A 26,754-nucleotide genomic window follows, 5' to 3' on the forward strand; every position below is an offset into this window, starting at 1 on the left:
CCATAGCTTTTCTAGTTATATATTTATTTACTTGCGTGTTTCATTTCATTTGCGAGTTGTGTGTCTCAGGAGTTGTCATTGCTGAACCTTGGATAAAATTCCAATCTGGTTCTATCCCCAGTGTATGAGACTCTCTTCATTTTCTTTTACTTTCCATTTTTTCCCCTTTCAACTAGCAGTCTGTTGGATTTTTTTCCTGCAGCATTTGCCCCGTCATTGCAGTATCTGTTGTGAGACAGTAAGTGGATCAAAGTTGACTGACACCCGTTGATCTTTAGATGCGGTATTGGCTCTTTTTCAATGTAAAAACTCCCGCCCTATAATGTCCTGCATGAGATCTGAACTATGAAATGGGTGTAAAAATTGCAATACAGAATCCCTAAAAGAAACATATCTGCTGCAGCTGATTGCCTAGCTAGCATGTGTGCTTATTAGTAGATTGTATTCCTAGATGTTTCTTTTTTCTGTCTATTTGCCTTCTGTGCAAAGTTCGAAGTCCCAAGTTTAAAGAAAACAGATAAAAATTGAATTACCATGAGCACACATCATGTATGTCATCCATATGTCATTATTTATGATCAACAGTGCCATCAAGCGGCACTTAGCAATAACCTGCTCAGTGACGCTCAGTTTGGGTTCCGCCAAGGCCGCTCAGCTCCTGACCTCATTATAGCCTTGGTTCAAACATGGACAAAAGAGGTGAAGTGAGGTGAGAGTGACTGCCCTTGATATCAAGGCTGCATTTGACTGAGTATGGCATCAAGGAGCCCTAGCAAAACTGAGGTCAATGGGAATCAGGGGGAAAACATTCCGCTGGTTGGAGTCATATTTAGCACAAAGGAAGATGGTTGTGGTTGTTGGCGGTCAAACATCTCAGCTCCAGGACATCACTGCAGGAGTTCCTCAGGGTAGTCTCCGAGACCCAACCATCTTCAGCTGCTTTATCAATGACCTTCCTTCAATCATACGGTCAGAATTGGGAATGTTCACTGATTGCACAATGCTCAGCATTCGTGACTCCTCAGATACTGAAGCAGTCCGTGTAGTAATGCAGCATGACCTGGACAATATCTAGGCTTGGGCTGATAGGTGGCAAGTAACATTCGCGCCACACAAGTGCCAGGCAATGACCATCTCGAACAAGAGAGATTCTAACCATCTCCCCATGACATTCAATGGCATTACAATCACTGAATCCCCCACTATCAATATCCTAGGGGCTACCATTGACCAGAAACTGAACTGGAGTAGCCATATAAATACCATGGCTACAAGAGCAGGTCAGAGGCTAGGAACCCTGCGGCGAGTAACTCACCTCCTGACTCCCCAAAGCCTGTCCACCAGGCACAAGTCAGGAGTGTGATGGAATACTCTCCACTTGCCTGGATGGATGCAGCTCCAACAACGCTCAAGAAGCTCGACACCATCCAGGACAAAGCAACCTGCTTGATCGGCACCCCATTCACAAACATTCACTCCCTCCACCACCGGTGCACAGTGGCACTACAGCAACGCACCAAGGCTCCTTAGACAGCACCTTCCAAACCCGCAACCTCTACCACCTCGAAGGACAAAGGCGGCAAATGCATGGGAACACCACCACCTGCAAGTTCCCCTCCAAGTCACACACCATCCTGACTTGGAACTATGTCGCCGTTCCTTCACTGTCGTTGGGTCAAAATCCTGGAACTCCCTTCCTCACAGCACTGTGGGTGTACCTGCCTCACATGGACTGCAGTGGTTCAAGAAGGCAGCTCACCACCACCTTCTCAAGGGCAATTAGGGATGGGCAATAAATGCTGACCTGGCCAGCGATGCCCACATCCCATGAATGAATTAAAAAAAAACATGAGGGTTGAAGTCCTGCAGTCAGAGTTTCAGGAGCTAGGAAGGAAGTCAAAAGACAGGCAGTCAAAGATAGTAGTCTCAGGATTAGACCCAGATCCACACACTAATGAGCATAGGAATAGTAGGGTAAACCAGGTTAATGCAAGGCTGGAGAAATGGTACAGGAAGGAGGGCTTCAGATTACTAAGCCATTGGGACCAGGTGTAGGACCTGTTCAAGGTGGACAAGTTGCCCCCCAACAGAGCTGGGGCCAATGTCCTCGCGGGAAAATTAACTAGTGAGGGTGAGAGTTTAAACAAATTTTACAGGGGGCTGGGAGCCAGGATAAAACATTAGAGAGGTGAAACAAGATGCACTTTGGACTGGGAGAGACAACTAGCACAAGAGTAAAGAGTACTTTAGACATAGGAGGGACATCCAGTCCAGATGGGATGCATCCTGAGGGTATTGAGGATTGAAATTGCTGAGGTTTTTGTCCCAATATTCCAAACCTCCTTGAATATAGGGGTGATGCTGAGGCTGGAGGACTGCAAACACTACACTCTGGTTTAAAAAGGGGGAGAGGGATAAACCTGGAGATTACAGGCCAGTTAGCTTAACGTTGGAGATGGGGAAACTTCTAGACACAATAATCTGGGTCAAAATTAATTAGCATTTAGAAAAGTATGTGCTAAAAAATGAAAGTCAGCATGGATTTGTTAAAGACAAATTGTGTTTAATGTGATCAAATTCTTTGAAGTAACAAGAGGGTTGATGAGGGCAGATCTGTACATGGACTTTCAAAATGTGTTTGATAAAGTATTGCATAGTGGACTTGTTAGTGAAGTAAAAACCCATGGGATTACAGAGACAATGGAGTGTGGATACAAAGTTGACTAAGGGGCAGAAAGCAAAGAGTATTGGTGAATGGTTGTTTTTCAGACTGGAGGGAAGTATACATTGGTGTTCAGGAGTTGTTATTAGGACCACTGCTCTGTTTAATATGTATTAATGACCTGGACATGAATATACAAGGCGTAATTTCTAAGCTTCCAAATGATACAAAACTTGGAAATGTAATACACAATAAGGCAGATGGCACCAAACTTCAGGAGGTTGTAGACTGGTAAAATGGGGAGACGCAGGCAAATAAAATTCTATGTAGAGAAATGTGAAGTGATACAGTTTGTAGGAAAAATGAGAAGAAGCAATATTAACAAAATGGTGCAATTTTAAAGGGGGTGCAGGAATAGAGACACCTCAGGGTCTATGTTCATAAATCTTTGAAGATGGCAGGATAAGTTGAGAAATCTTAAAGCCAAGGATTCCATTTTTTTATCAATAGAGGAATACATAACATAAGAAATAGGAGCAGTAGTAGGTCACTCGTCTCTCCAAGCCTGCTCCACCATTCAATAAGATCATGACTGATCTACCTCAACACTACCTTTCCACACTATCCCTATATCCCTTTATTCTTAGTGTCCAAATATCTATCAATCTCTGTCTTGACTATACTCAATGACCAAGCGTCTGCATCCCTCTGGGAAAGAGAATGCCTAAGATTCACGACTCTGAGTGTAAAGCTATCTCCTCATCTCAGCCCTAAATGGCTGAACTCTTATTCTGAGTTGTAACCTCCTTGTTCTGGACTCCATAGCCAGGGAAAACATCCTCCCAGCATCACCTTGTCAAGCTCCTTAAAAATTTTCTCTCTTACAATGAGATTACCCCTCATTCTTCAAAATCTAGAGAATATAGGCTTAGTCTATGCAATCACTCCTCATAGGTCAAACCCATCATCTTTGGAATCAGTTTAGTGAACCTTTGTTGCACTGCCTGTAAGGCAAATATATCCTTTCTTAGGTAAGAAGACCAAAACTGTACACACTACTCTAGAGAGTCATTTACGGCACAGAAGGCAGCTATTCGGTCCATCAGGTCCATGCTGGTTCTCCACAGAACAATCCAGTCAGTCCCATTCCCCCTGCTTGATCCCTGTAGCCCTGCAAGTTTATTTCCTTCAAGTGCCTATCCAATTTCCTTTTGAAATCGTTGATTGTTTCCACTTCCACCACCCTAGTGGGCAGCAAGTTCCAGGTCATTACCACCTACTGTGTATAAAAAAAAAAAAAAAAGTGCTTCCTCATGTTCCCCCTGCATCTCTTGCCCAGAACGTTCAATCTGTGTCCCCTAGTCCTTGTACCATCACCAAAATGTGGTCTCACCAAAGCCCTATATAATTGCAGCAAGACTTCCTTACTCTTGTACTCTGACTCCCTTACAATAAAGGCCAACCTACAATTTCCCTTCCTAGTCGCTTACTATGCTGCATGTTAACTTTCTCTGTTTTGTGTACGAGAGCACTCTGGTCTTTCTGAATACTAACATTTCCCAGTCCCTCACCTTTTAATAAAATATTCTGCTTTTCTGTTCTTTCTACCAAAGTGGATAGCCACATTTCTCTACGTTATCTTCCATCTGCCACGTTCTTGCCCACTCATTTAACCTCTGTATGTCCCTTTCCAGCCTCTGAAGAACATAAGAAATAGGAGCAGGAGTAGGTCATTTGGCCCCTTGAACCTGCTCCGCTATTCAATAAGGTCATGGCTGACCTGATTGTGACCTTAACTCCACTTTCCTGCCTGCACCCCCCCAATAACCCTTGACTGCCTTGTCAATCAAAAATCTGTCTACCTCAGCCTTGAATATATTCAATGACTCTTTGGGGAAGAGAATTCCTAACACTAATGACCCTCCGAGAAGAAATTCCTCCTCGTCGCTGTCTTAAATGGGAGACCCATTAATTTGAAACTATGCCCTGTATTTTGAAATTCCCCCATGAGGGAAAGCATCCTCTCAGCATCTACCCTGTCAAGCCCCCTCAGAATCTTGTGTTTCAATAAAGATCACTTCTCAATCTTCTAAACTCCAGTGAGTATGGGCCCACCCCACTCAACCTTTCCTCATAAGACAAACCCCTCATCCCAGGAATCAGCCTACTGAATCTTCTCTGAAACCGCTTCCAATGCAAGTATGTCCCTCCTTAAACAAGGAGACCAAAACTGTACACAGTGAGGTCTCACCAATGCCCTGTACAGTTGTAGCAAGACTTTTATACTCCATCCCCCTTGCAATAAAGGCCAACATTCCATTCGTCGTCTTATTTATTTGCTGTACCTGCATGCTGATTTTTTTGTGATTCAGGTACAAGGACAACTAGATCCCTCTGTACCGCAGTATTCTGCAGTCTCTCTCCATTTAAATAATTTGCCTTTCTATTTTTCCTGCCAAAGTGGACAACCTCACATTTTCCCACATTATACTCCATCTGCCAAATTTTTGGCCACTCATTTAACCTATCTATATCCCTTTGCAGACTCTTTGTATCCTCCTCACAACTTGCTTTCCTACCTATCTTTGTATCGTTAGCAAATTTGGCGACAATATAGTCAGTCCCTTCATCTAAGTCGTTAATATAGATTGTAAATAGTGGAGGCATCGTCCTCTCAGCTTACTTTCCCACCTAGTTTTCTATCGTCAGCAAACTTGGATACATTACACTCAGTCCCCTCATTTAAATCATTGATACAGATTGTAAATAGCTGTGGCCCAAGCACTGATCCTTGCAGTACCCTACAAGTTACCATCTGCCAACCTGAAAATAACCCATTTATTCCCAGAGTGCAAAACCAATGAAGTTGTGCTAAACCCTTATAAAACATGGTTAGTTTGTAGCTTAAGTATTGTGTTTAATTCTGGGCACCACACTTTAGGAAGGATGTCGAGGCCTTAGAGAGGACGTAGAAGAGATTGACTAGAATGATACCAGGGACAAGGGATTACAGTTATGTGGATAGACTGGAGAAGGTGCGGTTGTACTCCTTAGAACAGCTAAGGTTAAGAGGAAAATCAGATGGGCAAAGGTAGTCTAGATGAGTTCATATAATGTTTTCAGGATAGCTTCTTAGAACAGCACGTTCTGGAGCCAACCAGAGAGCAGGCTATACTAGACCTGGTATTGTGCAGTGAAATAGGATTAATTGATGACCTCATAGGGAAGTCACCCCTAGGCAGCAGCGATCATATGATTGAATTTTACATTCAGTTTGAGGGAGAGAAGAGAGGGTCTAAGACTAGTATTTTAAACTTAAATAAGGGCAGTTATGAGGGCATGAAAGTGGTGCAAGCAAAAGTGAACTGGAAAAGTACATTAAGGGATAGATCAGTAGAGATGCAGTAGCAGACATTTAAAGGGATGTTTCAGAATACACAGAATAGATACATTTCAACGAGAAAGAAAATTTCCAAGGGGAGGACCCAATATCCATGGTTAACTAAAAAACGTTAAAGATAGTATCAAACTTAAAAGATAAAGCATATAATTGTGCAAAGATGGGTGGCAGGTCAAAAGATTGGACAGAATATAAAAACAGCAAAGAATGACTAAAAGATTAATAAGGAAGGAAAAATTAGAGTACAAGAGAAAGCTAGCTAGAAATATAAAAACAAATAGTGTTTCTAGAGATATTTAAATAAGAAAAGAGTTAACAAAGTGAGTGTTGGTCCTATAGAAAGTGAGTCTGGAGAATTAATAATAGATAATAAGGAGCTGGCAGATGAACTGAACAGGTATTTTGCATCGGTCTTCACCATAGAGGATACAAGTAACATCCCAGAAATAGTTGTAAATTAGGAAATGGAAGGGAGGGAGGAACTCAAGAAAATTACAGTCACCAGGGCAGTGGTACTGAGCAAATTGTGGGAGCTGCGGGCTGACAAGTCCCCGAGCCCTGATGGACTTCATCCTGGGGTCCTAAAAGAAGTGGCTAATGAGCTAGTTGATGCATTGTTTTTAATTTTCCAAAATTTCCTGGATTCCAGGAAGGTTCCATTTGATTGGAAAATAGCCAATGTAACTCCTTTATTCTAAAAGGGAGGGAGACAGAAAGCAGGAAACTACAGGCCAGTGAGCTTAACATCTGTCGTAGGGAAAATGTTAGAAGCTATTAAAGACATTATAGCAGGGCATTTAGAAAAATTCAAGGTAATCAGGCAGAGTTAACATGGATTTGTGAAAGGGAAATCATGTTTAACCAATTTATTGGAGTTCTTTGAAGAAGTAACATGCTTTGGATAAAGGGGATGTATTGTACTTGGATTTCCAGAAGGCATTTGATAAGGTGCCACATCAAAGTTATTGAGGAAAATAAAAGCTCATAGTGTAGAGGGTAACATTTTGGCATGGATAGAAGATTGGTTAGCTAACAGGAAACAGAGTAGGCATAAATGGGTCATTTTCTGGTTAGCAAGATGTAGCAAGTGTTGTGCCACAGGGATCAGTGCTGGGGCCTCAACTTTTTACAATTTATATAAATGACTTGGATGAAGGGACCTAAAGTATGGTTGCTAAATTTGCTGATGACGCAAAGATAGGAAAGTAAGTTGTGAAGAGGACATGAGGCTACAGAGGGATATAGATAGGTTAAGTGAGTGGGCAAAGATCTGGCAAATGGAGCATAATGTGGGAAAATGTGAAATTGTCTATTTTGGCAGGAAGAATAAAAAAATAAGCATATTATCTGAATAGTGAAAGATTGCAAAGCTCTGAACTACAGAGGGATCTGGGTGTCCGATTGCATGAATCGCAAAAGGTTAGTATGCAGGTACAGCAAATAATTAGGAAAGCTAATAGAATGTTATTGTTTATTGCGAGGGGAATTGAATACAAAAGTTAGGGAGGTTATGCTTCAGTTGTACAGGACACTGGTGAGACCACGTCTGGAGTACTGTGTACGGTATTAGTCTCCTTATTTAAGGAAGGATGTAAATGCATTGGAAGCAGTTCATAGAAGGATTACTAGATTAATACTTGGAATGGTGGGTTGTCTTATGAGGAAAGATTGGACAGGCTTGGAGGTTAGAAGAGCAAGAGGCGACTTGATTGAAACATATAAGATTCTGAGAGGTCTTGACAGGGTGGATGTGGAAAGGATGTTCCCTCTTCTGGGAGGTTCTAGAACTAGGCGTCACCCATTTAATAGCAGATGAGAAATTTTTTTCTCTGAAGGTCGTGAGTCTTTGGAACTCTCTTTCTCAAAAGGCAGTAGAAGCAGAGTCTTTTAATATTTTTAAGGCACAGGCAGATCGATTCTTGATAAGCGAGGGGTGAAAGGTTATTGGGGGTAAGCGGGGATGTGGAGTTGAGGTTACAATCAGATCAGCCATGATCTTGTTGAATGGCGTAGCAGCCACGAGGGCCCAATTGGCATACTCCTGCTCCTAATTTGTATGTTCCTATCCCACAACCAAGGGATCAGATCTGAGCTCTGCAGTCCTGTCACATCCAATCATGAATGGTGGTGGATAAGTAAAGAACTAACAGGAGGAGGAGGCTCCAGAAATATCTCCATCCTCAACAATGGAGGAGCCCAGCATATCCATGCAAAAGACAAGGCTGGAATATTTGCCTCCATCTTCAGCCGGAAATGCCAAGTCGATGATTCATCTTGCTTCATCCTGAGGTCTGCAGCATTACAGAAGCCAGTCTTCATCCAATCTGATTCACCCCACGTGATATCAAGAAATGGCAGAAGGCACTGATACTGCAAAGGCTATGGGTCCTGACAACATTCCAGCAATAGTACTATAGACTTCTGCTACAGAACTAGCCGCGCACCTAGCCAAGATGTTCCAGTACAGCCACAATACTGGCGTCAACCCAGCAATGTGGAAAATTGCCCAAGTATGTCCTATACACAAAAAGCAGGACAAATCCAATCCGGCCAATTACTGCCCCATCAGTCTACTCTCGATCATCAGCAAAGTGATGGAAGGGGTTGTTAGCAGTTCTATCAAGCAGCATTTGCTCAGCAATAACCTGCTCACTGTCGCTCAGTTTGGGTTCCGCCAGGGCCGCTCAGCTCCTGACCTCATTACAGCCTTTGTCCAAACGTGGACAGAATAGCTGAACTCCAGACGTGAGGTGAGAGTTGCTGCCCTTGACATCAAGACAGCATTTGATCGAGTATGGCATCAAGGAGTCCTAGCAAAACTGGAGTCAATGGGCATCAGAGTGAAAAGTCTCCACTGGTTGGAGTCAGACCTAGCACAAAGGAAGAAGATTGTGTTGTTGGAGGTCAATTATCTCAGTCCCAGGACATCTTCAGCTGCTTCATCAATGACCTTCCCTCCATCATAAGGGCAGAAGTGGGGATGTTCACTGATGATTGCACAATGTTCAGTACCATTCACAACTCCTCAGATACTGTAGCAGCCCATGTCCAGATGCAGCAAGACAGGCTTTGGCTGATAAGTGGCGAGTAACATTCGCGCCACACAAATGTCAAGCAATGACCATCTCAAACAAGAGAGAATCTAACCATCTCCCCTTGTTCAATGGAATTCCCATCACTGAATCCCCCACTATCAACATCCTTGGGGGGGGGGGGGGGGTTACCATTGACCAGAAACTGAACTGGACCAGCCACATCAATGCTGTGGCTATAAGAGCAGGTCAGAGGCTGGGAATTCTGCAACGAGCAACTCACCATCTGACTCCCCAGTGCCTGTCCACCAGCTACAAGGTACAAGTCAGGAGTGTGATGGAATCCTGTCCATTTGCCTGGATGGGTACAGCTGCAACACTCAAGAAGCTTGACACCATCCAGGACAAAGCAGCCTGCTTGACTAGCACCCTATCCACCACCTTCAACATTCACTCCCTCCACCACCGACATACAGTGACAGCAGTGTGTATCATCTACAATATGCACTGCAGCAACTCACCAAGGCTTCTTCTGGAGGACCTTCAAAGCCTGCGACCTCAACAGTAGAAGGACAAGGGCTGCAGATACATGGGAACACCACCATCTCTGCAAGTTCCCCTCCAAGCCATGCACCATCCTGACTCGGAACTATATCGCCGTTCCTTAGCTGTCGCTGTGTTAAAATCCTGGAACTTCCCTACACCACATGACTGCAGCGATTCAAGAAGGCAGCTCACCACCATCTTCTCAACGGCAGTTAGGGCTGGGAAATAAATGCTGGCCTAGCCAGCGACACCCACATCCTACAAACAAATATGGAGCCTAAATTACATCATCAAGGTGTTGGATCCCATTAGTTGCACAAAGAGAGACGAAGTCCGACTGTAGCTTTAAGAAACTTTATTGCAGTACTTAAGTTTTCTGAAGATGTAACAATTAACAATGAACTGAACTAAAACTAAAAGCAACACATACACTGAACTAACCACCCCCCCCCCCCCCCCCACCCCCTGAACTGAACTCTTCGCGCCAAATCAAGCCTTATTATAGTTATTCATACAAATCAGTAACACCTACTCTTTGTTCCCAATTGGTCGACAAACTTCTGCAGTTTCTTGGTGTCGGGGCCTGATTGGGGTACTGCCTTGTCAATTTGTTTTTAACTTCGTACTCCAGTTTCCCATCCCCTTGTCTCCTTGTGAACCGTTAGGCTGACTGTTATTCAAAGGGTTATTATTAAGCAGTATACGGCTGTCCTGATAGTTTCTGCTTGTTAGTCTATTTCTACTGATAAGCTGCCTCTGCAGCCCTGAAGTTATGAAGTCATTTCTGATAAACTGTCTCTGCAGCTCCGAGGTTATTTTGTTAGTAGGCTATACTTAATTGATTAGTTCACTTTAAATGTCCCCAATCCAACGACACCCACATCCTAACCAGTGGCGGCACAGTGGCGCAGTAGGGCGGCGCAGTGGTTAGCACCGCAGCCTCACAGCTCCAGCGACCCGGGTTCAATTCTGGGTACTGCCTGTGTGGAGTTTGCAAGTTCTCCCTGTGTCTGCGTGGGTTTCCTCCGGGTGCTCCGGTTTCCTCCCACATGCCAAAGACTTGCAGGTTGATAGGTAAATTGGCCATTATAAATTGCCCCTAGTATAGGTAGGTGGTAGGGAAATATAGGGGGCAGGTGGGTATGTGGTAGGAATATGGAATTAGTGTAGGATTAGTATAAATGGGTGGTTGATGGTCGACACAGACTCGGTGGGCCGAAGGGCCTGTTTCAGTGCTGTATCTCTAAACTAAACTACAAACAAATATAGAGCCTAAATTACATTATCAAGGTCTCCATAACTTTTTGTTGCTCATAAATGCATTTTTAATTGCCTGTTCGCAACTCCTTCGAGGTTCCATCGGAGATTTTGCATGCAGTATAGGTGGTGACATAACTTAAGATAAGAAAACATAATTACAGAAAAATTTGTCACAGAAAAGGGAGTTTGGGTCACCTAGTTCCACAAACATTGATCTGCGAATGAAGTTTTAACCAGCTTTTGAAATCCATTCATGCTAATTGAACTTGCTTAACACAGCCCTTTGTGGGATTTGATTGGCTGCTGTAAAATGAGCATGTTATAAAGATTATGCTGAGAGACTTATCTCTGGATTTTACTGAGTTTTCAGTTACGATCTTTCTCTTGGAGGAGCTTGCACAGGCAGCCAGTATTGCAGAGCTGTAAACTGTTGAGCTGTAAACTGTTGAGCTTTCTTATTACTTGTGGAATACCAGTGTATTGTTAGTAACACAATATGGTGTAAGGCAAGTGTTACGACCGAGGCGGGAGTAATGCACTGTCAATTCAGTCCTGTTACTCCACAGGTCACAGCATATTGTTAAAGTTTCCCACCTACTGGAAATTAGCCTAATTAAACACTTTATTAACCCCCAGAATAAAACACACCAAACCAGATATCTTTAAACAACAACTAATTATTAATAAACTAAATCTTAAACAATATTGAGATAAATCTATGTCTGAGCAGACTTATAACTTCTTATTCTTTCTAACCCTCATGCACCCACATATAGATGAAACCTAACGGATAACTGGTTCTAAAATTATGTTTTAAATTAGAGCTGTTTCTTAGGAATAATAAAACAACTAGGTTGTAAGTCCTGGTTGGTTACTTTCCTGGATCAGTAAGGTGTCCCAGAGTCGAATTGTCAGATGCCACTCGAAGTCTCCAGGCGATTTGATGAACAGTCTGTAATGGATAGGCATTCAAGGCACTTCAGCTGCAGTAGGCGTCACACAGATCTTTCAACAAGAAATATAACAACAGGTCTGTTTAGATTTTGAATTAGTGGTCTATCAGTAGAAACTTTACTGAGTTTCCTGAACTCCCAGAAACACAAAAGGCAGCAGAAAGTCACTCCGGAGGCAGAGACTTCTTAGAGACGGGAGTAAAAAGGAATTTGCTACCTCCAACAATGCAAAGATTCATTTCCAGGTGTCACCAAATGTAACCCCATCTTTCTTGCTGCTGTTTAGGAACAGGCTTGCAGCTCGCACACACTGTTCCCAGAGAATATAAAAGCTTCTTTCAGTCTTAAAAGCACATAGCGTGCCCCCTTAGTTTTTAAACAGAGAAAAAATAACACTTACATGACACCTCCACCCTTAGCGAAATGAAACGCCATTCTTAAAATACGTTTCATGACGATGCAAAATAGAAACTGAAAAAACACTCTATATATTTTCACATTCATGCCCCCATTCACTCCATTAGTAATCAACAAAATTTTTCTTTCTACCATCATTATTCATGTAACTTAAGGTTAAATGTGTGACAATCTAAGCGAGGAATTGGGTAGGAATCTGCCTTCATTACGGCATTGACTTTCTGTAGTGTCTGCAAAGTTGTGTTGATCCCTCAGCTTTAGGCACAAAGACTATTGGTGAACTCCAGCTGCTTTGGCTAGGTTCAGTTAAGTTGTTTTCCAGCATGTATTGGATTTCTGCTTTTACTTGAGCCTGTTTACCTGGACTTGCGCGGTAAGGATGTTGCTTTATAGGAATAGATTCCCCTATATCCACGTCATGTGTGGCTAAGGTTGTACATCCTGGCATATCCCTACAGATACTTCTTAATGTTGTGAAACGCCTGGTTAGATCATCTTGTTGTTTTGCATCTTAGTACAGAAGCATGTTGTCCAATTTTCCTAGCCATTCTGTATTTGCTAACCGGATAGTTGGAGGTTCAATCTGAGAATTGTCTAGGCCTCCTTCTGCCTCATCCTCATTATCCTTTTCCTTCTCAACAGTCCTCATTACCTGACATACCTGTACTGGCTTATCCTCCTTCCTGCGATAATATTGCTTTAACATATTGATATGATACAACCAATTCTTCTTCTGGCGATCAGGGGTGTCAATCAAGTAACATATCTTACCCATTCTTTTGATCACTTTATGTGGGCCAATGAACCATGCTTTTAATGATCCACCCTGTAATGGTAGCAATACCATTACTTCATGGCCTGGTTGAAAAATGTGGGTCTTTACATTCTTGTCAGCCAATTTTTTCTTCTTGGCTTGGGATGCTTTAAGGTGTTCCTGAGCCTCACCGCAAGCTTTCATGAGCCTTTCCTGGAACACAGGTACATAGTCTAGTATCAAAGATTAATTCCTTTGTCCTCAGAATCTGTCTTTGATTTTTAGAGGACCTTTTACTTCATGGCGGTAAACCAATTCGAAAGGACTGAAACCTGTCGACACATTCGGTGAATCTCTGGTGGCAAATAAAAGAAAGTCTAGCCCTTTATCCTAGTCATTTGTGACAATATGTTCTAATCATTGTTTTGAGAGTTTGGTGGTACCTCTCTAGAGCTCCCTGTGTCTGTGGCTGATCTGCTGAAGATTTCAACTGTCTGATACCCAAATTGCCCATGACGTCTTGAAATATCTTCGACATGAAGTTAGAACCTTGATCCGATTGAACTTCAAGTGGTAATCCATATCTCGTAAAGAATTGGGTTAACGTTTCTTCGACCATTTTAGCAGTAATTGTCCTCAAAGGAATGGCCTCTGGAAATCGAATAGCCATATACATGAAAGTAAATAAGTATGTATTGATATCCCGCTTTTGTTTTTGGCAAGGGTCCTGCACTACCAATACTCCACTAAATGGTTCCTCAATCACTGGCATGGGAATTAGTGGTGCCGGTTTTATGGTAGGTTGCGTTTTCCCACCATTTGTCATGTATGGCATGTCCTACAAAACTGCCTCACCTCCTTTGTGTGGCTTGGCCAGTAATAATGTTGACTTATACATGATTTAGTTTTCCAAATTCCCTGCAAAAGGAATGTCATGTGCTAGCCTTAATAATTCCTGGTGATATTTAGGTGGTGCCACCATCTGTTCAACAACTGTCCAGTCTTGGTCCGCAGGTCTATGAGGCAGTCTTCATTTCCTCCTCAAAACCCCATCTTCAATGTAATAGCCTTCTGGAACTCCTTTCGCCTCAGCTTCTGAGAGAGCTGACTGTGCTATTCTGTATAACTCTGGATCAGCTTGCTGTGCTGCAATTATAGAAGATCTGTTAAACATCTCATTTGGCTTATCTAAATTCCCAAATAAGGTTTCAGATACTTGGCTATCTGTTTGTGGTGCCAGTTTTACCTCCGACAATGGATCCTGTTTAGCCATTGCTCGGGTAACTAAATGCGCAGGAAATATTCCTGGAACTTGTTCCTGTGATTGTTCCATTTCTTTAAACTGATACTTTTGATTTGGTCAAATCATTTCCTACTGGCAAACTATGGATAACTCCTACAGTTACCATCCCAGATATTAGGTCACTCTCTAGATGTACTTTATATAAAGGTCCGGGTATGTACTTTCTGCCAATTCCATTAACCAAAACTTTAGCATTCAGGGCACTCTCTGGTGGAAACTTTGTACCTTACCCCAGAAAAAATGTTTGGGTTACTCCTGTATCCCTAAGTATTATAATAGATTTTCCTGCTTCACTTAAGAATTCATTATAACATTCGGGTATTGTATTCTTAACTTCTACATTCACTTTAGTTTTTGTATCTGGTTTTACAGCTGCCATTAAAGCTATAGTCTGGTCTGCTGTAATCTCAGTCAGAGCTCCTTTCTGTACCTCAACAGGTCCTATGGTTTTACCTCACAGTTTCCAGCATTCTGAATGAAGATGACCCATTTTGTGGCAATGATAACACTTGGGCTTGTGGACTTCACTTCTAATCTCAGCACCTTCCTTTCTGGCCTGAGGTGATGATCCTGGGGCATTCCCAGCTGTTTCTTCTCGTCCTCAGCTACTTGCCTTCCTTTCACTCTCCCACTTTCCATTCTTCTTGGGTTTATGGGGGTGATGGACAAAAGGTTTTGGCTTATTCACAAGCTCAAAATCATCAATTTCCGCTGCTTGCCTAGCTTTTAAAACTTTCCGGTTATCTACATGAGTTCTCACTACTGAAGGACTTGAATTTTTAAACTCTTCCAAGAGAATCAATTCTCGAAGGTTCTCGTGCATAGTTTCAGTCTTTAATGCCCGTATCCAACGGTCAAAATTAATTTGTTTCACACTCTCAAATTCTACATACGTCTGCCCAGCCAGTCTCCGTTAGTTCCGAAACTTCTGACTGTAAGCTTCAGGGACTAACTCATATGTATTGAGAAAAGCCTTTTTTGCCATCTCATAATCTGCAGAGGCCTCTTCAGGAAGCGTGGCATACACTCCATGAGCTCTGCCCTTCAACCTGCTTTGCATAAGCAGTGTCCAGCTTTCCTTTAACCATTTTATTTGTTTGGCTATTTTTGCAAAAGAAATGAAAAATGCCTCTACGTCCTTTTCCTCAAACTTAAGGAGAGCTTGTATGAATTTAAACAGCTTTTTGCTGGGTCCTGGGCTGGATTCAGATTCCTCTTGACCAGAATTTTCCCTGCAGCCGAGGCTACCCCTTCGTCTTAGTTCCATCTCTCTTAATCTAAATTCCCTCTCTTCTCTTTCACTTTCTCTCTGAAGTTCAAGTTTTCTTATTGCTTTTTCTTTCTCCTGTTGAAGCCTAAGTTTTTCTATTTCTAACTGAATCTTAGCCACTTATACTGCATCACCCTCCTGATTTGCTATCTTCTCATTTTAAATGTTGGGCTATTTTGTCAATTAGCTCTGCTTTTTTAGCACTTGATTTCAATTCTAACCCCAATTTTGCTGCCAAATCTTTTAGTTTATTCTTAGTTAAAGTTGTCAAGTCACTGAGGGACACATTCTCCTTTCCCAGAAACTCTGAGCAACTGCTAATGCCATTCTGATAATACAGCCTTTACCCTCTTCAAGAAACCTTTTTTTTTTTCCTTTCAATTTATTACTACCCTTACCTTTCACATAATTGCCGTTGGATTTGGATCCCGGACAATCGAGCCCCCAATTAATATGTTACGACCGAGGCAGGAGTAATGCACTATCAATTCAGTCCCATTACTCCACAGGACACAGCATATTATTAAAGTTTCCCACCTACCAGATATTAGCCAAATTAAACTTTTTTATTAACCCCAGAATAAAACACACCAAACCAGGTATCTTTAAAAACAACAAATTAACTTTATGAATAAACAAAATCTTAAACAATACTGAGATGAATCTATGTCTGAAAAGACTTTATAACTTCTTATTCCTCCTAACCCTGATGCACACACATATATTCAAAAACCAACAGTTAACTGGTTGTAAAATGATGTTTTAAATTAGAGGTGTTTCTTAGGAATAATAAAACAATTGGGTTTAAGTCCTGTCATGAAGACCCCCACCTGCAAAGAATGAGGCACAGTGGCGCAGTAGGGCAGCGCAGTGGTTAGCACTGCAGCCTCACAGCTCCAGGGACCCGGGTTCGATTCTGGGTACTGCCTGTGCGGAGTTTGCAAGTTCTCCCTGTGACCGCGTGGGTTTTCCCCGGGTGCTCTGGTTTCCTCCCATAGCCAAAGACTTGCAGGTGATAGGTAAATTGGCCATTGTAAATTGCCCCTAGTGTAGGTGGGTGATAGGGAATATGGGATTCCTGTAGGGTTAGTATAAATGGGTGGTTGTTGGTCGGCACAGACTCGGTGGGCCGAAGGGCCTGTTTCAGTGCTGTATCTCTAAATAAAAAAATAAATAAAAATTTTGTCATATGAACATTTTACTTGCTGGAGTGAAGAAATGACTTGTTTAAAGAGATCACCAGGCTGGAGAACATTTGCATACTAAGGGACAGTGCTTGGAGAGACAAAAGAACTGGTCACTGATTTAATTAACAGAGATTTGTATTGGGCAATGGTGATCCACATTTTGTTGATATATGAGACAGCACTACACCACCACCCCCGCTCCCCCACCGAGAACTTTGAAATCCACAATCCATAGGAGCGGTTGTTCCCAAATAAGGGGTTAGTCGCATGACAAACCTGCTGGCCAACTTGGAGTTTTGAATTGTGCTCACAGGACAGTTTGAAGACAGACTGCAGATTGCAACTGAACCTGCAACAAGAGAGCCTCTCTCCTGACTGGCACTCACTCGTTTTCTCACAAACCTCTGGCCCCTGAGGTCGCTTAAACCTCTAGAGAAAAGACTCCTACATCGAAACAACTTAAAGCGTGTACTGGGCCCCAACAAACAGCAAGACTTACTGGCAACCAAAGACTCTACGTTGAGCTCAAAGGACTGTAAATACACCCATCTATTGCCTCTAGCTTTTCACCTTTATTCTTTCTACTTTTTCTGTCTTTATCCGCGTGTGTCTATCGCGTATGCATGCTAGCGTGGTCGTGCTGCATATTCGTAGTTGTTAACCGAATTAGAGTTTAAGATTAATAAACTTCCACTTTGTTTAAATCTAAGAAAACCTGTCTGATTTCTCTGCCTTACAATTGGAAAGCAGTGAACAAGGATTCACTGAGGGGGAGCTAAGAAGTGTTTTTAAAATTAAACCCCTGTTCCAGTTAAACCAGGCAAAGGCTGAGAGGGAACCCCTAGACCCCTTTCTCACCTGGTCGTTACTTTCCCGCATCAGTGAGGTGTCCCAGAATCAAATAGGCATACACCACTTGAAGTCTCCAGGAAAGATGAACAGTTTGTAATGGATAGGCGTTCAAGGCACTTCGGCTGCAGTAGGCAACAATCTTTCAATAAGGATTATAACAACAGGTCTATTTAGTCTTTGCATTAGCAGTCTATCAGTAGAAACTTTACTGAGTTTCCAGAACTCTCAGAAACACAAAAGACAACAAAGTCACTCCAGAGGCAGAGACTTTTTAGAGATGGAAGTAAAAAGGAATTTGCTACCTCCAACAATGCAAAGATTCATTTCCAGGTGTCTTTTCCTCCAGGCGAAAAGCAGCCTGTAGGCCAATGTAGATTTTCTGCTGAGAGAGAGAAATCCTTCCTTCAAGTAGAGCATGCTTCGCTGGTCTACCAGATAAAACTGGTTCTAGCCAATCTTTACACAGTCAAACTGATGCAATAAGGCATGTGACCGCATCTTTCTTGCTGTTGTTTAGGAACAGGCTTACAGTTCGCGCACACTATTCCCAGAGAATATATAAGCCTCTTTCAGCCTTAAAGGCACACAGATTTCCCCCCCCCCTTAGTTTTTAAACAGAAACAAAACTTCCATGACGCAAGCCAAAGCACTGAAGTTCATGAGCAATAAATTGTTTTTGTGACAATTTATTTCACATACTGCTTGGATGATGTAATATAATGGTGTCCAAGACATGGTCTGCAGGCTAAATGTGGCTTGGTGAGTAGCACTCTCGCCTCTGAGTCACTGAACATTGTATGTTCAGGTTGCTGTCAGAGATTTGAGCACAATATCTAGGCTCACATTCCAGCACATTACTCTGGGAGTGCTGCACTGTCGGTGGTGCTGTCTTTCAGATGAGACGTTAAATTTCTCGGATAGTCGTAAAAGATTCCATGGCACTATTCAAAGAAGAGGGTGGGTTCTCCCGTATCCTGGCCAATATTTATCCCTGAACTAACATCACAAAAACAGATTATTTGTTCATCATTACATTGCCATTTATAAAACCTTGCCGTGAGTAAATTGGTTGCTGTATTTCCTATATTACCACAGCGACTACACCTCAAAAAGTACTTTGTTTGCTGTCAAGCAGTTTGAGATTTTCGGAGATCATTAAAGGTGTTATATAAATGCAAGACTTTTTTTCTTTTAAATACAACCTGCAAACTACTTTACTGTTGCTCATGAAACTCATGCTTTATTCTTGTATACAAAACCAACTTAAACCGGTCTGAAATTGTCAGGCATGAAAGGTTGGTAAAGGCTGTGCCATGATTGGTTAAAATCAACCAATTGATGACCAGGCTTTACCATTTCTCCAGGCCTGAGAAGCTTAAAAGAGCTGAAGTATTCTCAGTTCCGTTGCCGCTTTAATGGCCTCCATCGCGTATCCACTGCTGCCTGTGCTCACAAGGGTGGGGATTACATTCTTTAAGATTAGTGAATCTTTCTAAAGACATACTTTAAAAGAGGACACAGAAGCAGAGGGGTGAGCGAGGCCCACAGGGTAAGGGGAAGGAGATGTCCAGGAAAAGGAAGTAGGACAATGGAGAATCAAGGATAAAGACAGAGTTGTTTGTGGGGTGGGGTTGTACTTCATTTTTAAATATGGTGCTTGCATTATTGCATAATCGTATGCAGCCCACTCAGTGGTTTTGACACATGTTTGGCCCCACTCCAAAAGATTGTACATACCTAATATATTGGGTTAGTAGACCATCCTTTCACATCTGGGCTTAGACTGGTACGGCAGAAACTTTGACTCTTCCATTTGTAAGGTTCTACCAGAAATAGGTTTGAAACTCCCAATCTCCTAACATCAGTTCAACAAAGGCCTACAGCACAAAAATTCCCCAATTGGCATTAAATTGGCAATTTCACAGAGGTGCCACAAGGATGACCAATGTGAGAAATGGTGTCCTACTGCTGCAGTAGGAGATGCTCCTTTGTGTTTTGGGGTAAGCCACATGCTTGAAGTAGAGGAGAAGGGGCTCCACTTTGAATCTAGCTCACTATACTATTTCTGATGTGAATGTATTTGATGTAACTGGACAGCTTAAGAACATAAGAAATAGGAGCAGGAATGGGCCATTCAGCTCTTCGAGCCCACTCCACCATTCAATGAGATCATGGCTGATTATCTTTAAAAATAATTTGGCCCATATGCCTGTCTTGGTGATTGATCTATGTCAGAGCTATGTATGCTCATCGCATTGCTATGCTGCTTCTCCATGGCTTTTCTTTTCAAGTGACTTATCTCTTCCTGAATGTCATGATTAAAACAGGTTCAAGCCACTGGTAATAGTACTTTATTCCATATTGTAATGGGGTCAGAGACTGAGAATTCTTTGGCAAGTAACTCACTTACTGACTCCCCAAAGCCTGTCCACCATCGACAAGACACAAGTCAGGAGGGTGGTGAAATACTTTCCACGTGCCTGGATAAATGCAACTCCAGCAACACTCAAGAAGCTCAACAACAGACAGGACAAAGTAGCCCGCTTGATCGGCATCCCATCCTTAAGCATTTACTCCCACCACCACTGGTGCACTTTGTCTGCAATGTGTATCACCTATAAGATGCATTGCAGAAACTTGCCAATCCTCCTTTGACAGTACCTTCTAAACCCAAAATCTCTGCCAACTCGAAGAAGAGGGGCAGCAGAACCATGGGAACACCACCACCTACAGATTCTTCTCCAAGCCATGCATCATCCTGCCTTGGGACTATATTGCTGTCCATTCACCGTCGCTGGGGTTAAAATTCTGTAACTCCCTCCCTCACAGTACTGTAGGTGTATTTACACTACATGGACTGCAGTGGTTCAAGAAGGTGGCTCACCACCACCACCTCGATGGCAGTTAGGTATGGGTAATAAATGCTGGCCTAACTAGAGATACTCGCATCTCAAAAACAAATTTTCCAAAACAAAAATAGCCTGGGGAAACTGAGGACGTGTGACCAGGCCCACTCCGAGGGAAGGGCTCGCAGCAGTTTAACTTTTGGAGGATATTGAGTTAACCCCAGGGACATCCCATGAACAAATGATTGGAAAAAACATGCTTCCAATATTGCCATTTATGCTGCTTGTACTGTTCTTAATTTTTAATGTTATAAGAGAGAAAGCACAAATTGCAATTTGTATAACTAGATATTTGATTTTTATAACTTTTTTTTACATGTAGTAATCTTTAATAGTTGTCTTATGACTAGCCATTGAATCTTTTCAATTATAATTAATGATGCTTCCATGTAATTCAATTCTAACCTTTGAGCTGACTTTTTAAAAAATTACATCCAAATTTTATTTTTAACAATTGTGTGAAGAAATCCCATGCATGGCTTGAAATGAATCACACCACCCTGCAGTCTCCTGATTCTCATGGGCTTATTTTTAAAAAAAAGAAAAACTCAATACTGCAAATTCCATGCCTAGAAGTGAGGTTTGATTCAAACTCATTTCCTAGAGGTGAAAAAGTCTATTTTAAAACAGAAGGCAAAGCATGACCTCTTGTCCTTTTCTCTTCTGCACGCACTGCCCTTCTCCTCCATGCTTGATTTTATCAGAATGTGGTTGAATACTGGGAATATAGAATCGGGAAAGCTTTGTGATGCAGTTGATGTAAGTACTCACATCCTAATGAAGTTGTGGGTTCTGTTTCAAGTGTTGTCTGCTGCCAAAGCTTGTCTACCTTTGATTGGATAAATTCTCTGTTCTCAGCCAAATAAAGGAGGAGTGTAGGAACATATGAAATAGGAGCAAGAGCCTCCACAGTCTTCTGGGGTAGAGAATTCCACAGATTCACCACCCTCTGAGTGAAGAAATTCCTCCTCATTTCGGTCCTAAATGGCCTATCTCATATTCTGAGACTGCGTTCCCTGGTTCAAACCTCCCCCCACCCCTGCAAAGCTAGGGGAAACATCCTTCCTGCATCAACCTTGTGGAGCCCTGTACAAATTGTATATGCTTCAACGAGATCACCCCTCATTCTTCTAAACTCTAGTGAATGCAGGCCCAGTCTCCTCAATCTCTCCTCATAGGACAATCCCGCCATCCCAGGAATCAGTTTGATGAACCTTCATTGTACTCCCTCTATGGCAAATGTATCCTTCCTTGGGTAAGGAGACCAAAACTGTACAAAATACTCCAGGTGCTGTCTCACCAAGGCTCTCTCCAATTGCAGAATGACTTACAGCCTGCTGCAGTAAAAGCCAACATACAATTTGCCTTCCTAATTGCTTGCTGCACCTGCATGTTAGTGACTTATAAACAAGGACGCCCAGGTCCCTTTGGACATCAACACTTCCCAATCTCTCTTAATTTAAGAAATACCCTGTATTTCTGTTTTTCCTACCAAAGTGGAAAACTTGGACATTTTTCCACATTATAGTCCATCTGTCATGTTCTTGCCCACTCACTTAGCCTGTCTAAATCCCTTTGAAGCCTCTTTGTATCCTCCTCACAACTCACATTCCCACCTAGTTTTATGTCATCAAATTTGGAAATATTACATTTGTTCCCCACATCCAAATCATTGATATAAATTGTGAATAGCTGGAGCCCAAGCACTGATCCTTGCAGTACCAATTAGTCACAACCTGCTAACCTGAGAATGACCCATTTATTCCTACTCTCTGTTTTCTGTCCATTAACCAATTCTCAATCCATGCCAGTATATTAGTCCCAATGCCATATGCTGTAATTTTGCTTGTTAACCTGTGTGGGACCCAATCGAAAACCTTCTGAAAATCCAAATACACCACATCCACTGGTTCCACCCTTTATATTCTGTTAGTTACATCATCAAAAAACTCCAACAGGTTTGTCAAACATGATTTTCTTTTCATAAATCCATGTTGACTCTGCCCAATCCTACCATTATTTTCTAAGTGTCCAGTTATAACATCCTTTATCATAGATTCTAGCATTTTCCCTACTACTGATGTCAGGCTAGCAGGTCTGTAGTTCCCTGTTTTCTCTCTCCCTCCTTAAATAGTGGGGTTACATTTGCTACCTTCCAATCTCCAGGAACTGTTCCGGATTCTATAGAATTTTGGAAGATGACTACCAACGCAGCCACTATCTCTACAGCAAACCTCTTCCGACACACTGGGACGTAGATCATCCGGTCCAGGGGATTTATCAAATTTCAATCCCAATAATTTCTTCAGTACTAATTTTTACGAATACTAATTTCTTTCAGTTCCTCATTCTTGCTAGTCTCTTGGTTTTTTTGTATTTCTGGGAAGTTTTTTGTATCGTCCACCGTGAAGACACACATAATGTATTTGTTTAGTTTCTCTGCCATTTCCTTTTTCCCCATTATAAATTCCCATGTCTCTGCCTGTAATGGGCCCACATTTGTCTTAGCAGATCTTTTCCTTTTTACAGTTCATTTTCATGTTTCTTGCTGGTTTACTTTCATATTCTACTTTTCCTTTCTTTATCAGTTTCTTGGTCTTCCTTTGCTGATTTCTAAAATGCTCCCAATCCTTGGGCTTACTACTTTTTTGGCAACTTTATAAGCCTGTTCCTTTGATCTAATACAGTCTTTAACTTCACTTGTTAGTCATGGTTAGATCATCTTTCCTCTGGGTTTTTGTGCCTCAGATGAATGTAAATTTGTTGTAAACCATGTATTAATTTTTTAAATGCTAGCCATTGCTTGTCTGCCATCATACCATTTAATGTAACTTCCTAATCTACCACAGTTCCTCATACCTTTGTAGTTTCCTTTGTTTAGATTTAAGACCCTAGTTTCAGATTAAACTACATCACTTTCAAACTTAATGTAAAATTCTATAAGATTATGGTCACTCTTCCCTAGAGGCTCCTTTAGGACAAGATTATTATTTAGCCCTTTCTCCTTTGCAACAAGATTATTAGTTAGTCCTTTCTCATTGCACAATACAAGATCTATAATAGCCTGTTCTCTAGTTGGCAAAAAGTTGAGGCAGGGAAACAAACATTGTATAAAAAGAGGTAATAAAGTCGTCGAGTACGTTTAGTGTCTTAGGAGGAAAGTCCTTTTCATTTTATAGAAAGGTGCACTTTTTTTTTGAAGCTTAGTGAGCATGAGGTAAATGTTGACCATCTGTAGAAGCTATATTTTATCTTACTACACTATTTTCTAAGTAAGGCACCTACTACAATCTGTAACTCAAATCAAAATTGCCTAATTAAAGTTATTCCATTTTTTCATTTCTACTTTTTTTATGTTGTTTAACTAAAATTAATTGGATAATTCAAAATTTTTAATAGTACAAAAATAACTTCAAATTATCAGGAGTAGACTGTATTCTTATGAAAGCCTAGTGTCCATGGATTGCAGTTTATAGGCTGATGAGGCAAATAATTGGGTACTAATACGATGTTAATTTAAAATGTTTAAAACAGCTAGGTGTTGATGGCCAGTTCACTGTAAATTCTTAAGCTGTACTATGATTGGAGTTTTTTTTGCTCAACTTGATGGTTTTGAACAACTTATGAAATGTTCAGGGAATGTGTAAATTTTTTGTCTTATTTTGGAGTTTTAAAGTTTATTTTGGTGTAGTAATGCCACTATATTTTATATTTTGCTGTAAATGATTTTGTACTTTCTAAAACTTGCCTTGTATATTCTTTGTAGAATGATGAAGGGAAGAAAACCAAAGTCTATCATATTGCCAGAGAAATCATGAGCTCAGAGAAAGTGTATGTATCGTGTTTTGATTTTGATATAAAAATTACAGCAGTGTTTGAATAATTTCAATTCATTTATGAAAGGATAATGCTGTGGATTTTTTTGTCTACAGATTTGTGGATGTTTTGAAGCTTTTGCACATCGTAAGTAATTGATTTTCTGCTTTGAGCCTTTTATGTTCTTTGAAATCAGTAGATGAAAGAACATGGTTAGAACAGGTGGCCTATATAGAATGTGCTATAAAACAAAGTGTCTGTAACAAAATCTCCTTCTGAAATGCAGTGCTTTGGTGTGACCGTAAGAAATAAACCGAAATGGATTTTGGATAACTTTCTGGTCCTCTACTTTTGAAAAACATTTTTTAGTATGTGCTGGTCAGCTGTTAGATATTTGAAGAAATGTGTGGTTGCCCATGAACAACAGTGAAAAGGGTTTAATATCCATTTCAGACTTGTGTGAGGGTAGTAGCTGGCCACCTGTCAATGCCTTCCATTCTGTGTTACTGTGTCATCTGGTACCCTTTAATCACTTGATACTTCCCAGTACTAGTCAGATAAACCTTAGCCATTCTCATGAATGGAATGCAAACAGATATCCTTGCTATACAGAGTGCAAAACAGCTGGGTCCAAAATAACTGCCTTTTACTGTGATAGGTTGTACATTGCTTGGGTCAGCAGTTTGGAGTTGTTTGGGTGCTGTCTTCAGTCAAAATGTTTTGAATAGTTAGTCATTCAGACAGTGGTTTTTTTAAAGTCTGGTTAAAGTTCCAAAAGAATAGTAATTTGTATAGTGCAATGTCAGCCAGTTCGAAACAGTTCAAAATGTCTATACTTCTTGAAAGTTTTTGGCATGAGGCTATGCCAGGCACAAATATGTTTTAAATTTGTTATGATAGTTATGTAACACAAAAACAAGTTTACATACTGTGAAAACAGTTTTGTATACTGAAAAATAGATATAAGCTTGAGGTTTGAAAGCACAAAGTGATTCACTTCAGTTAGCTCGAGTTTGGCAGTGCCCCACTAATTATAGAAATGTGCATATATTTTCTATGAAAGCTTGAGTAAGTGAAGAGAAATGTGGCGCTGATCAAATTTCCTCGTTATCATTTATTCCTCTGGAACTTGCCAAATTCTAAACCTAACAACCAAAGTGCATGATCACATGTTGTCCAGTATTAGTGAAGCAATCATGTTCATAGAGCTCTTTTATCTTCATTTGTACATTTTTATCTACATATTTGAACAAGTGAAACATTGCATTTTTTAATATGTAATATTTTTAATTGTTTTAACGTGGCCTTCGGCAGATGGGAAGTGGGGAATCTGTGGGTGTGGAATAAGAATTGCAGCCAATTTTGGAAGGGCAAAAGTGACATTTGGATTATCAGTTTCCAGGTTGTTACATCTGCATACATATCCAACATTGCAACCGCACAAGGTCTACCCATAATGGCAAGTCAAGGTTATGCTGGTACATACATGTCAGCCATCAACACTTCACCCTGGCTTTCAGCATTTTAGGGCCGGTTCTGTGCGACAACAGTCGCTGACTCAAACCAGCATGGAATGGGTTTCCTTTCCTCAGCATTACTCCTAATCTCAATCAAACTGCTTCTGCCTACAAGTTGTAATGGCTGGTATCACTGCCGTTAGCAAGAAGGCGGGGGACGGATGAGAGGAAAAGGCAAAATGGAAAAAAGGAAATGGAGAGCGTGGATGATAATTCTGGAGAGAGGGAAGGAGGCAGATGCTGCGACTGCTGCTTTGGAATGGTGGAAAAATGAATTCCAGCATTAACTGAGGTAGAGAGGTGAAGACCCAGCACCATGAACTGAAAAGGGTGGAGAAGCAAAAGAGTGCCAATGTAAACAGGTGGAAGGGGGAATAGTGCCAGATTGAATTGAGGGGGTGGAGAAGAGTGTCATTAGGAATAGAAGAGGAAGTAGACCATAAGGGCCCTTGAGCCTGCTCCGCCATTCAATACAATCATGGCTGATCTGCCTCAACTCCACCTTTCTGCACGCTCCCCATATCCCTTGATTCCCTCAGAAACCAAAAATTGCTAACTCTGCCTTGAAATATATTCAATGCTGCAGCATCCACAACCCTCTGGAGTAGAGAATTCCAAAGATTCGCAACCATCAGTGAAGAAATTTCTCTTTACCATAGTCCTAAATGATCAACCTTGAGACTGCCCCTGTGTTCTAGACCTCTGTCTACCCTGTCAAGCCCCTTCAGAATCTTGTATGTTTCAGTGAGATCACCTCTTATTCTTCTAAACTCGAGAGTTTAGGCCCAATTTACTGAACGTCATCATAGGACAGCCTGTTTGGAAACCAATGTAGTGAACCTTTGCTGTACTGCCTCCAATGCAATACTTCAGATGTGA

The 26,754-nt window shown here is 41.5% G+C and overlaps 1 protein-coding gene across 4 annotated transcripts in view; it reads left to right on the top strand.

Annotated features, from left to right (window-relative positions):
- Nucleotides 1-26,754, top strand: part of fgd6 (FYVE, RhoGEF and PH domain containing 6) — a 185,861-nt gene that overhangs the window by 42,157 nt on the left and 116,950 nt on the right. For all 4 annotated transcript variants that reach the window (XR_010977625.1, XM_068058785.1, XM_068058784.1 and 1 more), the window contains 2 exons: nt 24,309-24,373; nt 24,475-24,505. Coding sequence is in view for 3 of the 4 variants with exons in the window: in XM_068058785.1 (XP_067914886.1) it covers nt 24,309-24,373; nt 24,475-24,505 (96 nt within the window). In the remaining variant the exon portion in view is untranslated. The remainder of the gene's footprint in view (nt 1-24,308; nt 24,374-24,474; nt 24,506-26,754) is intronic.

The sequence above is a fragment of the Heterodontus francisci genome, chromosome 27 (assembly GCF_036365525.1).
Source record: "Heterodontus francisci isolate sHetFra1 chromosome 27, sHetFra1.hap1, whole genome shotgun sequence".
Lineage (NCBI taxonomy): Eukaryota > Metazoa > Chordata > Chondrichthyes > Heterodontiformes > Heterodontidae > Heterodontus > Heterodontus francisci.